Source organism: Meriones unguiculatus, chromosome 16 (assembly GCF_030254825.1).
Source record: "Meriones unguiculatus strain TT.TT164.6M chromosome 16, Bangor_MerUng_6.1, whole genome shotgun sequence".
NCBI classification, from domain to species: Eukaryota; Metazoa; Chordata; class Mammalia; order Rodentia; family Muridae; genus Meriones; species Meriones unguiculatus.
This window is the reverse complement of record NC_083363.1, coordinates 40,118,378-40,134,691: the sequence shown is the minus strand read 5'-3', so window position 1 is coordinate 40,134,691 and position 16,314 is coordinate 40,118,378. Positions and strand designations below refer to the sequence as shown.

The 16,314-nt window shown below is 41.1% G+C and overlaps 1 protein-coding gene across 1 annotated transcript in view; it reads right to left on the bottom strand.

Moving 5' to 3' along the window:
- The window catches only part of Cd2ap (CD2 associated protein), a 66,393-nt gene extending 52,854 nt beyond the window's left edge, over nt 1-13,539 (bottom strand). The window contains exon 1 of the mRNA XM_021650413.2: nt 13,405-13,539. Coding sequence (XP_021506088.1) covers nt 13,405-13,408 — 4 coding nt within the window. The 5' untranslated portion in view covers nt 13,409-13,539. The remainder of the gene's footprint in view (nt 1-13,404) is intronic.
- Nucleotides 13,540-16,314: the final 2,775 nt, after the last annotated feature.

Sequence of the window (16,314 nt, the reverse complement as noted above, 5' to 3'; positions counted from 1 at the left end):
CATTTCACTATGGTAAGAGAGCCACCAGAACTGAAAAAGCCAGGAAAAAGCTTAAAGAACTAAAACACATAGGCAGTGAGACAGCACACTTTAACAAGAATCAATCCTTATGACAATCCAGAACTGAGAAATAATCATCAAAAGTAGGAATTTGATGAGTATTAAAAGCACACTGGAAACAGCTATAGTAAAAAATAAGAAAATTTACAAAAAAAAAGAAATATTAAAAATACATGGCTGAAGAGATGGCTCTGCAGTTAAAAGCACTGGCTGCTTTTGCAGAGGACCTGAGTTCAAGTCCCAGCACCCTAATACCTGAATTCAATAAACTGATAAACTTAAAAATAGATACTCAGGAAATCCAAGCAAGTTCAAATGCAACAAACAAACAAAAATATATGCAAGCTGAATATAGTAAAATTGCAAGAAGTTAACGGGAAAAAATATCTTTGAAAAGAAATGTTTTCTAAAGAAGCTATACTTAAAACTGATGGTAACTTCTTAGGGACACAAAATAAAAAAGCCAAAGACCACATCTTAATACTTTAAATGTTCAGAAAATAACCACAAATCAAACTCTCTATAATCAAGAAATTTTTCTATAGAAGATTGAAAAAAAAGAAAGAAAGAAAGAAGGAAAGAAAGAAAGAAAAGAAAGGAAGAAAGAAAGAAAGAAAGAAAGAAAGAAAGAAAGAAAGAAAGAAAGAGGAAAAAAGAAAAGAGAAATCAGACCCACAGAAGCTCTCTTGTAGACACAGAACACAATACGGAAGTTTACCACCCTAACAAAAATCTTATTTTTCTTAAAGAGTCATAGATGCAAAATGGAAAGAAAAGCAAAAGTGGTTACATATATGCATATGTACGTATGTACAAATGTACCCACCCTTAATGAGGAGCTAATTACAGTTGACGGCTTCTGAAGGAGGAAGGGTCAGTTTTCTTTAAAGGGGTGGCTTGAGCAATCTCTAGTGGATGCCCCACACCCACAAATAAATAGGCAGCACAGACAGGAAGTCAGTGGGACTTTTTTTTAAAGGCCACAATGTTGGGAGGAGTCAGGGGTAAGACTGGATCTGGGAAGAATTCTTGGAATGAGAAGTAAGGATCAAAGCACACTATATCAAAGTCTCTAGGAGAGAAGGAAGAAGGCAAAAAGAGAGAGAAACAGAACTGAGGTTCAAGCAACAGCAAAGTAACAAAGACAGGGGTTCCAGAGAACAATATTATAACTGACATCAGGCTTTTGTGAAAATGAGTGCAGTAACCAGGTGGTGGCGCACTCCTTTAATCCCAGCGCTCAGGAGGCAGAGGCAGGTGGATCTCCGAGACTGAGGCTAGCCTGCTCCACAAAGCAAGTTCCAGAACAGCCAGGGCTATACAGAGAAACCCCGTCTCAAAGAAAAAGAAAAAGTAGTAATCACAAATACATATACATATATATGTGTGTCCGTGTGTGCATATATATACATACATACATATATATATATATATATATATATATATATATGAAAATGATGCCAAATATTGCGGGAAGGAAGAATAGATGCTGGGCTAGAGAAATGGCTGTGGGTTAAGAGTACTTGACAGTTGTTAAGAGGGCATTCAGAATGTTGCACTTGCTGCCAAATCTAATGACCTCAGTTCAATCCTTAAAACCCACAGTCCAGGAATTCACAGACATGCATATATATTCAGGTGCCCATATGCGCACACACACACATACACACACACACACACACACACACACACACACACACGATGAATGTAATACAGAAAGAGGGAGAAGAATACAGGATACCCCACCTTACATCTCATCACTCTACAGTTTGCTACAGTTCAAAGAACAACAAAATGTAGATTCCATCTTAAGGCACAGCTCCACTGAAAGACTGAAATTTAATTTTATGATCATAGAATACTATCCTCCATCACCTTTACCACTGCCTTGATATTCCAGTAACAGCGGACTGTAACTGAAAGAATCAAAAGATGTATATTCTAAGTATTTAAAGAACTCAAAGACAAACAGGGAGATAAGACACTAGAGTTTGAACCAACTTTGAACAATCATTAAACAGTTTCCAAGTCCAAACCAAGTAAAATCAAGCCTTAAACTAAAGACTAAATATTTAGGCCTAAATACTTCTCCCTTAACATTATAAAACACAAATGTTTAATGTTACTATGTTTTATTAAAGTTAGATACTAGATCCACGTGAGAATTAATTAAATCGTGGTATAATTCCTAAAGCCCCTTTATTAAGTTATCAATTGTTAAACACAGAAGTGATTAAAGCAGCATTTCTTACATGTTTTCAACAGGTGTGTGTGTGTGTGTGTGTGTGTGTGTGTGTGTGTGTGTGTATGAAACAGCACACCACACACTGAAGCTCAGACTGTCCTGAAACTATGTAACCCTGGCTGTCCTCAAACTCGCAACAATCTGAATGCTGGAATTAAAAGCATGATACACTATGAATACCTTATAGTATTGTTTATTATTATTTATTCTAGAATTTATTTATTTATTTATAGACCTGGTCCCCCTTATTTCAAGTGAGCCTCTACAACCCAGTATTGGGGTTCCAAGCACAAGACAAATGTTGGGATTCTAGGCATGATTGGTGTGGCTTCTTTAGTGCTATGGATTGAACCCAGGGTTTGCATAACAGGCAAGCACTCTATCAACTAAGCTGTGTCACCAGCTCTAATCATCCTTAAGATGCCCAACAACTGCACATAGAACCTACCCTATGTACTGGCTATTTTACTACTGCTATTATTTAAACACATTCGGAAGCCACCTAGAAAGCAAAAACTTTTTTTTTCATGGTTTCAGAAGATTCAGTTAGCATCAGTAGAGAAGACATAGCATATGGCCAGGCCGCTTGCATCATAGGACACGGATACAGACGGGAAGACAAGGAACTCACCCCAGTGACCCACGTCCTCTAACCAAGCCCACTTCCTAGAGTTTCAACAAGCTCCACCAGCTCATGTCAAGCAAACCAAACGTGATCCATGGGGACAGTTCATACTCACACTATAACACCCTCCTCTTTCCATTTCAAAGAGTATGTAAAGGTGTGCATACTCATATTTCTCAGAAGTTCTCATCAGTAACTTTTTCATAGTATTCTATTTCTTCTGATGTTACAGATCAATTGGTGATATACCCAAAAACCAACCTGAAAACTTAAAAAATTACTTATTACTTTAAAAAATTATCACTTATTGTTACAACTCTAAGCAAAGAAATAGTCATATGCATATAATCAATTCCTTCTCCCAAAATAACACATAAAAATCATACTAGGAAAAGCAAATTGAAATAGTAAGTTTCTACATCCCTTGTTTGTTTAGTTTGTTTGTTTTCTTTTGTTCACTCCTCCCAGGATCACCACCCTACCTCTCTCCCACACCCTCCCTCACCCCATACACACATGGTCGGTTTTGTACTATAATCCCAGCAGCAAATGGTTTGGTTAAACTCATCAAATGTGATTTGACACCTTTGTCTATGTCACTGCAAACAGAAGAATTAAAAAATGGTGAATAAAGGGCTGAACGATGTAGCTTAATTGCTACAAAGTTCCAATCCTTCACTTTGCATAAGTAAAACAGCTAAGCTATTGAATGCCTGTAATCCCAGTCCTCAGGAGTGGAAGGCAGGAGAATCGGGAATTCAAGGAATAGACTTGTGGGAATTAAACAAGAGCTTTAAAATGAACCCAAAAAAGAAATATCACTAAATGTTAACACCGATCACAAGACACCACATTCTACCTGCTGAATATTTTGTCCACTTTTTTTCCAGTCTCATATAGCCCCAACTGCCTATATAGGCAAGTCTCTCTGCAGGCAAGAATGTCCTTGCTTTCATCTTTAATAAACTGTAGGCATACCAAAGAACTTTTGGGGGTTTTGTGAGGGGGTGAAGCTGTGTGTTCTGAAACAGGTCTGTTATGTGGTCCTAGAACTCTCTTGTAGACCAGACTCCACTTGTCTCTGCCTCCCAAAAGCTGTAACTACAAACATGTGCTACCACACCTGACCCAAAAAACTGTTTTAAAGTAAGTTTCTTTTGACTTATTATTATTAATCCATGATTTATGTTCTGGCCGGTTTATGTCAACTTGACACAAGCTAGAGTCATCTAAGAGGAGGAAACCCCAACTGAGAAAACGCCTCCATAAGATCAGGCTACTGGCACACTTGTAAGAATTTTCTTAATTAGTGACTGATGTGGGAGGGCCCAGCCCACAATGGGTAGGGCCACCCCTGGGTACTGAGCCAAGAAGCAGTACTCTTCCATGGCCTCTGCATCAGCTCCTGACTCCAGGTTCCTGCCCTGTTTTGAGTTCCTGTCCTGACTTCCTTCAAATGAACCTTTTCCTCCCCAACTTGCTTTTGGTCATGGTGTGTCACCCCAGAAATAGTAACCCTAACTAAGACAATTTCTATGCCCATTTTATATATGTATATATCTGAGGTCATATAAAAATTTCTCACAAGAATAGGAGATGACAATGGAAAATTTAAACCTGCTCTAACATACCATTGTGTCATATGCTTGCCAGAACTGTTTTATAGAAAACAGAATAATTATGAAGACTACATTCAAATTTCATAAGAAAATATGCTTAAGTATAATAAATCAACCCCAGTTAAATATTTGACAAAATATTTCTGAAATATTTTCATATATTCTACTAGGTTCACAACAAACCTACAAGCTTCATGTTTTAAAACTGCACACTAAACTCACCAGCCATCTCTGCCCAATAAGTGAGGCTCTAGACCCTAATCAAAGCTGCTCTTTTCAGCAGATGGGGACCATCATGGAAAATAACTGATTATTGGTTTACAGCCCCAACAGATGTACAAATGATGAAAAGTAAGAAAAAAAATTTTTTCCATAGCAGCTTTTTTTTAATTAATTACACTTTATTCACTTTGTATCTCCCCATAAACCCCTCCCTCCTCCCCTCCTAATCCTACCCTCCCTCCCCAAGTCCGACACTGATAGGGGAGGTCCTCCTCTCCTTCCTTCTGATCTTAGTCTATCAGATCTCATCAGGAGTGGCTGCACTGTCATCTTCTGTGGCCTGGTAAGGCTGCTCCCCCCTCAGGAGGAGGTGATCAAAGAGCAGGCCAATCAGATTATGTCAGAGGCAGTCCCTCTTCCCATTACTATGGAACCCACTTGGACACTGAACTGCCATGGACTACATCTGTGCAGGGGTTCTAGATTATTTCCATGCATGGTACTTGGTTGGAGTATGAGTCTCTGGGAAGACCCCTGTGTTCAAATTTTCTGGTTCTGTTGCTCTCCTTGTGGAGTCCCTGTCCTCTCCAGATCTTACTATTTCCCACTTCTTACATAAGATTCCATGCACACTGCCCAACAGTTGGCCATAAGTCTTAGTGTCTGCTTTGATAGTCTTCAGGGCAGAGCCTTTCAGAGGCCCTTTGTGGCAGGTTCCTAGCTTGTTTCCTGTTTTCTTCTTCTTCTGATGTCCATCCTCTTTGCCTTTCGGGATGGGGATTAAGCATTTTAATCAGGGTCCTCTCTCTTGATTAGTTTCTTTAGATGTACAGATTTTAGTAGGTTTATCCTATATTACATGTCTATATGAGTGAGTATATACCTTGTGTGTTTTTCTGCTTCTGGGACAGCTCACTCAGGATGATCCTTTCCAGGTCCCACCATTTACCTGCAAATTTCATGATTTCCTTAAGAAAAATTTAAAAATTAAAACAAAACAAGAATGGCTTAGGCAGACACGATTGTGCAAGCCTATAAGCCCAGCACTTTGAGACAAGCAGGTCTCTTGAGAGTTCAACACCAGCATGGTCTATGTACAGAGTTCCAGGCAAGGCAGGTTTACATGATGAGACCATCTCAAAGGAAAAAAGAGGGAAGAGAGGAGCTTAATTAGTATTTGAGTAAAAAGGGATTCTCATTTTATATGGTGGATGCACAAGTAAATACACACACTAATCAGCAAGGCAAAATACTCATCAGAATTCAATCTCCTACAGCAGAGAAGGAATTTTAATTAGTGCTTAGTGCAAAACTTTGATCTTAAGAGTACATTTTTGGCAGTGTGTTTGTGTATGTTCATGCATATGAATGCAGAGACCAACGCCAATGGTCTTCCCCATTTGCCCTTAATCTCTTTTTTGTTATTGTTGTTACATTTATTTGGGGTAGGGTTGTTTTTAGAGACAAGGTTTCTCTGGTAGCTCTGGCTGTCCTGGTACTCAACTCTGTCAACAGGCTGGCCTCAGAGATCTGCCTGCCTCTGGGGTCTAAAGGTGCATGCTAGCACACCTGGCTTACATTTAATTAATGTAGAGATGGGGTGAAGATTAGGGTTCCAGTATGCCTGTGGAAGTCAGAAGACAACTTAGCAAGTTGGTTCTCCCCTTCCACCATGTGGGTCCTGGGACTGAACTTGGGTCATCGGGCTTGGTGACAACCACCTTTGCTGGGCCTTCAGATCCTCTACCTTACCTTCTATGACAAGGTCTTTCAGTGAATCTGGAACTTATGCATCAATTCTGCTAGGCACAGGATGCTTCACCAGTGTTGGTGTTACAAGTGCACTGGTGTGTTTTTGCATTAAAAAACAAACAAACAAACAAAAAAAAAAAAAAAACCTCAAGTGATGTGTTTGCTCCGAAAGCACTTTACGAACTAAACCATCTCCCTAGCCTTCAGTCTTTCGTTTTTCTTTGGTATGATGTATTCCCAATCGGCCTTGTACATATTATGCAACCAAAGAAGGATGACTATGAACTCAACTTCTTCACCTCCCAAGTGCTGGGAGTACAGATGTGGGCCACCATACCAGCTAAGAAAACAAATTTTAAATAAACTGAAAGTTGTTTCAACAGGATGAGAAATCCTGGGTACATGGAAAGTATCTGAATGACCACAGTGGCAAAGCACTTTCTTAGCATGTGATGAAGTCCTGGGTTCAACTCCTAGCATGTAGGATGGGGGGGGGCACTATAAATACTTCATTAATAACAACAATAATAATAATAATAATAATTACAACTATCCAAACTCAAAATTACAAATATATGAACTTCTATACTTAAAATGTAAAATGTTTTGGCACTTAATTACAGTAGTCATGAGTATGACACTCTTATAACTCACAATCAGTCTACAGGCTGAGAATATTTCTAGCCTCTTCTATATTGTGTACTAATTGGTCAGTAATATCCATAAAACACCCTTAATATTTCAACTAAAGAGTACCTCAAAGGGATCAACTTAAGTGAAAGCTTGCTTCATTCAGAAGACTCGATGCCAGAGAAGATTAAACAAGTATCTTGGTTACTGCTGATATAGTCTGGATCTTGAATGTCCCAAAGAAGGCCTAGTTCCCCACCATGACTCTAATTAAGTGATGAAAACTTCAGGAGGTAGAACATATAAGAAGGAAGTTAGGTTGTTAAATGTGTGTCCTTTAAGATCACAACCTCTTCCTGTCTCTCTTTCATGCTTCCCAACTATTACTGTCTTAGGTTTCTATTGTTGTGATAAGCACTTGATTAAAATGGGTTTCCTTGGCTTACACTTACTGACCACAATCCACCACGAAAGAAAGTCGGGACAGGAACTCAAGGCAGGAACCTAGAGACAGACACTGAAGCAGAGGCCATGAAAGAACACTGCTTACAGTCTTGTTCTCTTTGTCTTGCTCAGGTTCTTTTTCTATACAACAGAGAACCACCCACCAAGGGTTGGTACTGCCCACAGTGGGCTAAACCCTCTCATAGTAATCATTAATCAAGAAAATGCACCGCTGGCTTGATTATAAGCAATGTGATGAAGGCATTTCTCGACTGAGGTTTTTCTCTTCCCAGATGGCCCTAAGCTGTGTCAAATCGACCATAATAATAATAATCACAGTCGTGAAGACAACAGACTTCTTGCACTACATGCTCCCACAACAATGTTACCAGTCCTAAAGCAACAGTCAAGAGACTGTAAGCCATAAACTGAAATTTGGTATTGTGAGCTAAAATAAACCTTTTCTCCTTTTAAGTTGATTATCTCAGGTATTTTTACCACAGCATCAGAAAAAATCACACCTGTCAAGTACTTCATCAGTGATCAAACTAGTGAGATGAATGCTACTTCCTTCAAATTCAAAACCTCTCACTAGTCCTTCTGTTTCTCATCACATTTTAACATTTCTTACACTAGAACACGTCCTTATGCCCTTAAAGCACCACCTTCCCTGGTCTGGCTTTCTAACGAAGCCTACCTTGTTTCATTCCTAATGTCACATTCTATTTCTAGCACAACACCAACAAGCCATACAACAGGTTTATAACATTAGAACAACAGGAAGAGACAGGAACATTAGCATCAGAATCCAGGATTATGATGTATGCTGTTTGTTTGTTTGTTTAAGAAAACAATACTTCTTAACTAATCTTTCAACAGCAGCTCCTTTCCTTGATATGACTTTGTTTTAATATCTTTCTCTTATGAGTAAACAAATTCCCAGTCCACCAAAACTAGGAGAGTGCTTTAATGCTGAATACATTTCCTTCCCCCACACCTTTCTTGTAAGTTAGTGGTAACTGTGTGTTACTGTAATGAAACTTCAGAGTACTTTTATACTTGAAATCCCAAGTGATTAAACTGGTCCAGTCACTCCCTTGGAACACAAATTACCTGGACACTGAATTATCTTGCATAACTTAAAATATACCCGATGCGGTATATGGCACATTCAGACACCTAGAGTCCAGAAGTTTGAGGTCATCCTAGGAAACATATAGGACCCAGTCTCCAAAGGGAGGTAGATAGGGGGTGGAAAGCATGGCTGTCAAATCACTAAGACCAATTAAGACAATGCTAGACTGGGACCAAAGAATACTCTCAAACACTTTGATCAGTAGAGGATCACTTTAAAACTCAAAGCTATTCATGATCACTACACTCACACATTAAACCACCACTGTTGACTATACAACACATGCAGTTTAAGATCCACAGCAGAGGCTCCAGCATCTTATCAGATGTACTTCTGGACTCATCTAAAACAATCTCAGTCAGTAATCAGGTTCCTGCTCAATAAAAGAAAGAAAGAAAAAGAAAAAAAAAAGGAAGGAAGGAAGGGGAAAGGAAGGAAGGAAGGAAGGAAGGAAGGAAGGAAGGGGAAAGGAAAAAAGGAAGGAATAAAAGAAACAAAGAAAAAACCTACTCTGTATTTATCTCAGAAAAATACTGGACCTTGTCTTACTTCATTCATTTCCCTGAGATCTTTGAGTTCTCCTGCCAAACCCCATTTCCTCTCATTTCCCCAAGGATGCCAGTCTGAACTTCTACCTAGTACCAGCCATTAAGCACCACCTCACTCCCACACCAATCTGACCTGCTCCACCTATGTCTCTACACATTACATTCTGCCACACATAAATGGCTCACCTGCTGACTGTAGGCACATGCGAACCTCCACCAAATTTATGTTCTGCTCCCTACCTCACCTAGAAAGACTTCCTGCCTGGCTATTTAATTGAGCTAAACCTATACAGTGGATATCAATTTTACAGAATTAAAGGTTTTCAAACTTTAAAATGTTTTTAAAAATCAAATCTGATCATCAACACAATGTATTCTAATTAAGGAGTAGAATTAAACTGTTGTGATTCATCCGTGAAAGAAAATTTTTCTTTTTCATGCTCTGAAACTGCTTGGTAAATCCCAAGATATCTACTTACAAGAAATTACTACTTAAAGAAATATCTACTTAAAGAAATTACTCATTACAGAAGTACATGTGCCAGGTGGTTACCTTTTCAAAAATAAACTTCAAATATATATATATATATTTCAAAAATGTATATATACATATGTACATATGTACATTGCCATTTTGTCTAACTTCACTCCAAAAATGCATATCTGTATTTCAGAAGAGAAAAAAGTATTGAGGGCTGAAAAGATGAACCAGTGGTTAAGGGAAGGGTACTGGCTGCTCTATCAGATGTCCTGAATTCAAATCCCAGCACCCACATGGTGGCTCACAACAGGTCTATAACCGTAGTGACATGGGATCCAATGCCCTCTTCTGTTATGTATGTGTACATTCAAACAAAACACCCAAATGCCTAAGATACATAAATAAATCAATCCTTTTTTTTAAAAGTATTGCCTTTCTTAATTCTCTGATGTCTTTCCTCATTCTTTCACACAGATACCTTAAAAGTTTGACAGGCATTTTTCCCTAACAATTGATGTAGAAACTAAAAACATGAACGCAATATAAAACTTAAATATATCTCTAGCAGTATAAATTCTTAAGTTTTTCCCAAGCATACATTTTAAATGAATAATACTTTCTCACAGTATATCTAATATTGAAAAACAATGTATACAACTTTTGCAAGTTAAACTCTACAGAAAAATCACTTTCTGTGGTAACACAAAATCATCTTACTGGTCCTTGAAAGACACTATTTTGCTTTCAGTAATGATCAAAAATTCACTCACAAATTAGTAGAACTGCAGAAATCTTTTTAAAATACAATATATCCTAAGCATTGTTAGCTCATTCGTCTAATTACCTGAGATTGGCACTTCTCACCAACTTATAGATCAATACATTGAAGCAGAGAGAAACTAATTAACTTTCTACGTTGCAAAGCTTGTAGGTATGATCTCAGGAGGTCCCTGTCCACAGCCTTTATTTTTCCCCCCTTTTTAGATAGTTTCATGTAGCCCAGGAAAGCCCTGAATGTGCTTCCTAAAGAAAGCTGGCCCTGAATTCTTCAACTCCTGCTCCTACTTCCAAAGTAGTACAAGTCTAGACTACAGAAACTCATAACTAGCCAGGTTTGTCCCTAAGTGTAGGAACTTTCACCTTATAAGTATCCACATTCATCTCAAAAACAACAAAAAAAAGCAAGATTTACTTTTATTGACAAATTAGATAAAACATTTAAGTATTTTTGGCTACATCTTTTTTAAAATTTGTGTGTGTGTGTGTGTGTGTGTGTGTGTGTGTGTGTGTAGGTGTCCTCAGAAACTAGATGAGGGTATGAGATCCCTTGGATGCTAGAGGTAATTGTAAGCCACCCAATATGAAGGCTGAGAACTAAATTAGAGTCTTTTGAGAGAGCATTAAGAGCTCAGCCATCCAGAGCTGCAACATGAGTTATAAGAACTGAAGACAAAGTGACAACTAAAGCCTGTAATCCCAGCAGCCAAGAGGCTGAGGCAGGAGGATCACTCTGAATTCAAAGCCAGCAGGGGCACAGAAGGAAACGGTGTGATCTTGTCTTAAAAATGCAAGAAAAAGAACAATGGTAGGTAACAAAGTCAACAAAGTATATATGAGAGGAAACTCTCTTACATGAGCTTGAGAATTTTATTGTTAACACAACCAATAATGTTAAGTACACATTCATCTGCAAATGTTTCACAAGTACTTTCCAAAAAGTAACCACAAACACCCAGACCTTCAAAGCACATCTTGTTTAGTATGCTAAACACTGAACTTTCCCAAGATACTCAAGCAACTCTAAATAGACCAAAGAAAGGGCTTGTGGCCAATAAATACAGGTATTAAAATGCAAAATACTTTTCATTTACTTCTTAAGACCTTAGCTAGTGGCCCACGCCTTTAATCCCAGCAGTTGGGAGGCAGAGGCAGGTGAATCTCTCTAAATTCATGGGCAGACTGGTCTACAAAGTGCCTTCCAGGATGGCCAGAACTTCACTGTAAAAACCTATCTTGGAAAAAAAAAGAGAGAAGACCTTACACTGAAGTAGGGGCCTACTAATCTTCCTCTATGAGGATCACAAATTTAAGTGATTTTCACGGTTAAAGAAAGTGAGAAAGGGGAAGATGAAAGTAGACACTAACCAGTTTCAAGCCCATCTAAAGACAAATAGGAGAAAAAGTACTCAAAATGACTGCAAGAAATAAGTTTGCTGCTTAGCACCTGGCCCAACAGTCTATACAAGATCCAGGGTAGTTAAAACGGCTCACAGCAACTCAAAAGTCACAAAATGGTGACTCAAGACCATCAAAAGACGTTTAATTACGTTCTGCATCCTGACTTAAGACAGATAAGAACTGTATACCTAATTTCAGCTTTTCATTCAAATCAGTTAAGCTAGCTTTTGATGCTTAGAGTAAGCCTGCAATTACCCCGTAAACTCAACTAATCAAGTGGAAAGGAATTCATTTGAAAGTCCCTAACAGCGAAATGTTCGACTCCTGAGGTGAGGAACCCTTGGTGTGGAAAAGGTACACAAAGGCGAGGGGGAGCCGGGGGAGTATAAAATTAGAAACTCTAAGAAAACAGAATAGGCAGTGTCTGTAAACACCAGCTAAATTCGTCTCCCACGAAACAAAGTGTGGGCACAGGGCGCCACATCAGCAGAACTGCTGTTTTTATCCGGCTTCTAAATCATCCGTTAGTTTCATGAATTTTTAATTCAGTAATGGTTGAAGCTGCATCAACACTCAACTGAGAACGTGATAATGTCTTTCTGATTTATACCACAAAACCAAATTCGGGTTTTACAACTTACTGAGCACTCTTGCCTTGCAGCTGCCTAAGTTTAGTTTTTTGTTTTTTTGTTTTTTTTTTTTAAGGGGGGGAATCTATTCTTTTACACTATTTTTAATTTGTAAACATTTGAGGGAGTTAGCGCCTCGCCAAGAAGCAACTTTGTTATCAAAAGAACTGTTAACACCACTTAACCAAAACTCCTTTTTTAAAAGGACTCTGCAACCCACTCTCGCCTTCTCGAACTCCGAACGAAAAACCTGAAGAACGCAACAGAAAACAACCTTGTGGCCCAGCACTTTTTCTCCCCTCCAAGAAGGAAGTCTCCTTCCAAACAGGAAACTGCTCCTCCAGAGGTTCAAGCCGGGAATCCTAGAACACCGAACCCCAACCCAGTCCTCAGGGGACAGCCGATGCGCTGCTAAGTGCCAGCACACCTGACAAGGGAGACGGCGAGTACCAGGAAAACGACTTCACAACCCACGAAAAGGGGGAAGGAGAGAGCAGGCACAAATCACTGCCGAGCCCAGCCGATCGCAAACACAAGCATTTTCTGTGCTTCGAATCGTCTATGACAAAATGTCTGAGTGTGCACGGCGGGTGTGGGGGTGTGAGCGGGTTTGTTTGTGTGTCTGTTTGCTGTTTGTTTGTATTTTAAACCCAGTCCGTACCAAGCCTCGGAGAAGCGGAGCTGCCAAGCGCCACTTTGTCAAGTTCGCGATCGCCCTCCCCCATCGAAGCCGAAGGCTCCCGGAGGGCGCGGGGCTGCCGGTCACGGGTTCGAGCCCCACTGCCTCCCAAAGGACCGACCCGCGTGCGAGGAGCCCAGAGGCCGGCGGTGCTTACCCATGCTGCGGCGCTGGCGGGGAGAGCGCGGCCCCTTCGGTGCACCGGCTCAGGAGCGGCGGGGAGGCGCCTCCATCCGCCCGCGGCGCGCTCGGCTCGCTCCTCAGCCGCGGCCCCGGAGGGCGGGGGTGCGGGCGCTCGGCGTCCGCGCCTGCGCACTCCGGGCACGCCGCCACCTTCCCGGGCCGCTTCCGCTCGCCGCCGAGGCCGCCGGCGGGGTCTCGCACGGGCGGCCCGCCCAGCACCCGCTCCCTCCGAGGCCGAGCGCGCCACGCTCGACGGTGGAACCCGCCGGCCGGTGGGGAGCGACTCGGGACCCGGCTGGGGCGAAGTCTCGCGAGAGTGGTCTGGGCATCCCGGTCACGCCCCCGGCGGCCCCCGCGCGCCGCCCGGGCTCCCGCAGCTGGTGCCAGGTGCGGTGACGTCACGGCGGGGGCGCGCGCCCGCCGCCTCCAGGTGCGGTGAGCCGCGGCCGCTCGCTCTCGCCCGGGGTGCCCGGCAGCTGGCGTCCTCCGGGGCTCTGCCAAGCCAGCCCAGGTTGCCCCACTTTCTTTCCTGCTGGGGTGTAGCTTGCGGGAGATCTGAGAGAGGAACACTGGGGGGGGGGGGGGGCGAGCACTTTGACTTCCAAGTTCAAAGCAGGCCCAGCCAATGCGGGGACCCCACCGCTCACCTGCCAAGTTCCCCACGGGCCAAAGGCAACGCTGGTCTTTGGGGTGGGGGAGGCACGAAATAAATTGTTTCGTAGGACTACATGACTGTATTCCTTGAGCCTCTTGTTGGCCAAAGACGGCTTCCTACTCCCACTTTTGAAATAGAAATTGTTTCTAAATTCGGCATCCTGGTTTGAGATACTGCCAGACGTTTTTTTGTTTGTTTGGTTGGTTGGTTTGGTTTTTGTTGTTGTTGCTTTCCTAGAGTCCATATGAAGGCAGGCATGGGGTTGTGGTCGTCAGACAGGACCTTTCTTGGAATTACAGACGAATGTAATTAATTCAACCTAATTTTATTTTATTATACTCCCCTCTTATTTGAAAAAGTGAACTTCAAGTCCTGAGCAAATATGTGGAAGCAACATGTGTTGTCTGCCAACTATTGTTCCTAGTGCTTTTTCAAGAAATTATGTCACGGAATTCTCACAGCTACCGGACACTTCAACTACCTTGCCCTTTGGAACCAAGCAGACTTGGGTCTCTAAAACTCAAACCTGCCATTTACTTTTTGTAGGTCCTTCGACGAATGAACCTGATTGCATCTTCAGCTCTGCAAAGAAATCGTTACAGTGTAAAACATAGTATCTGACTCAAGAGTGGTAACTTTGTAAATCACAGTTCCCACTATCTCCTATAGACCTGCTTTGGGCATCTTTCACGACTTCCGCCCTGGTGGTTTTGAAACAGGACTTGCAAGATTCCCGGTGTATAAAACATTTACAATTCTGTCCAAAAAGAAACAGGGAAAACATTTGATTTGCACAGGTAAACAAGATGTCAGCTGCATAGCATTGAAAGCAAAGAACACTGCCTTGTTTGGCTCATCGAGTATTTATTGAGCAATATATCTTTGTTGTCTCCTACGAAGCAAAACAGGAGTAAAAAATTCGTAGCCCTTATCCTCAGTGACTTTGCATTCCAGCCCAAAGGCAAGACATATAACCACATAAACTTAATAAACAGCCTCCAGTAGACAGAGTGTAAGAGCTTAAAGGAAAGTAAGTTACGAGCAGCAAGGTAGGTCCCAGGGAGAGCGCCTGAGCAGCAGAGAGGTAAATCCTAAAGTTAGCAGTGTCTTCCAAAGATAAAGACCATGAAATCCAGAAATGTATTTCTTTTTACTTGTATGTGGTCTGTGTACCTCCTGCTTGCCAGTTCCTGTGGAGGTTGGAGAAGGTCTGTAAATCCCCCTGGAGCTGGAGTTCCAGGCAGGTTTGAGCTGCTAGATGTGAGTGGTGAGAATCAAACCCAGGTTCTCTGCCAGAGCAGCAAGTGCCTTTAACATCTGAGCCTATTTGTTTTTTAATTTTAGAAATCGATTGTAAAAGTACTTCCAGCAAGATGGTTCTCTGGGTAAAAGCACCTGCCTAAGCTGATGACCTGACCTGAGTCCCATCCTTAGGATGCACGCATTCCTAGTTGATTTTTTTTTTTTTTTTAAAGTCCTTTCTGCAGAGTTCTGTGTAAATGTTGGGCCATCAGTTCTCAACCCTTTGTTTTCCAGGGCAATGGATTCGTTCCACTCTCAACATTTACCTTTTTTTTTTTCCTTTTGTATAGTGAACATGTTAATCTGCCTTCACAAGATGTTACGAACTCTGTGATTGACTCAATTTCAAACCAATCTAGTTCACGCCTATCTTCCAAAAATGTTTTCCTGACCTTTTCTTAAGACTTACTCAGAAAATAACTCCATTGAAATGTTTTCCTGTTGGTAAAAACTACTTTACAAGGACCAACATAGTAAAGAAAGAAAATCAAATGTTAACTACATCGGGTTGTTTTTGAAGTACCTCTTGAGCTCAAAAGTTGCCAGCAACTAAGTTTTCTTTGTTTCTTTGTTCTTAGTTTCAAAATACTAGGTTTCCTGAACAGTGTTTTAATTGTTATCTTGTTTGGCTTGGCTAATTTCTGCTGCAGTTACGTTTCTATCACCTCAATCTTTTTTTCAAAAATCCCTCTTTAGAAAACAATTGCAGGAAATTATAATCTTAATCACAAAGCCTATACTGTGAGTTCATGAAAAAAAAAAAGAGATTCCAGCCTCCCCCTACTTTCCCCTCCCCGACCCTCTGCCCAAACTGGTGTCCCATCCATCAGCCTGTGACAGGATCCTGTTATTCCACTAGCAACCTGGGGGATGTGCTCAGACATGTGACCACTCTAAGCATTCTCACTGTGTCTTTTAAAAGTTTTA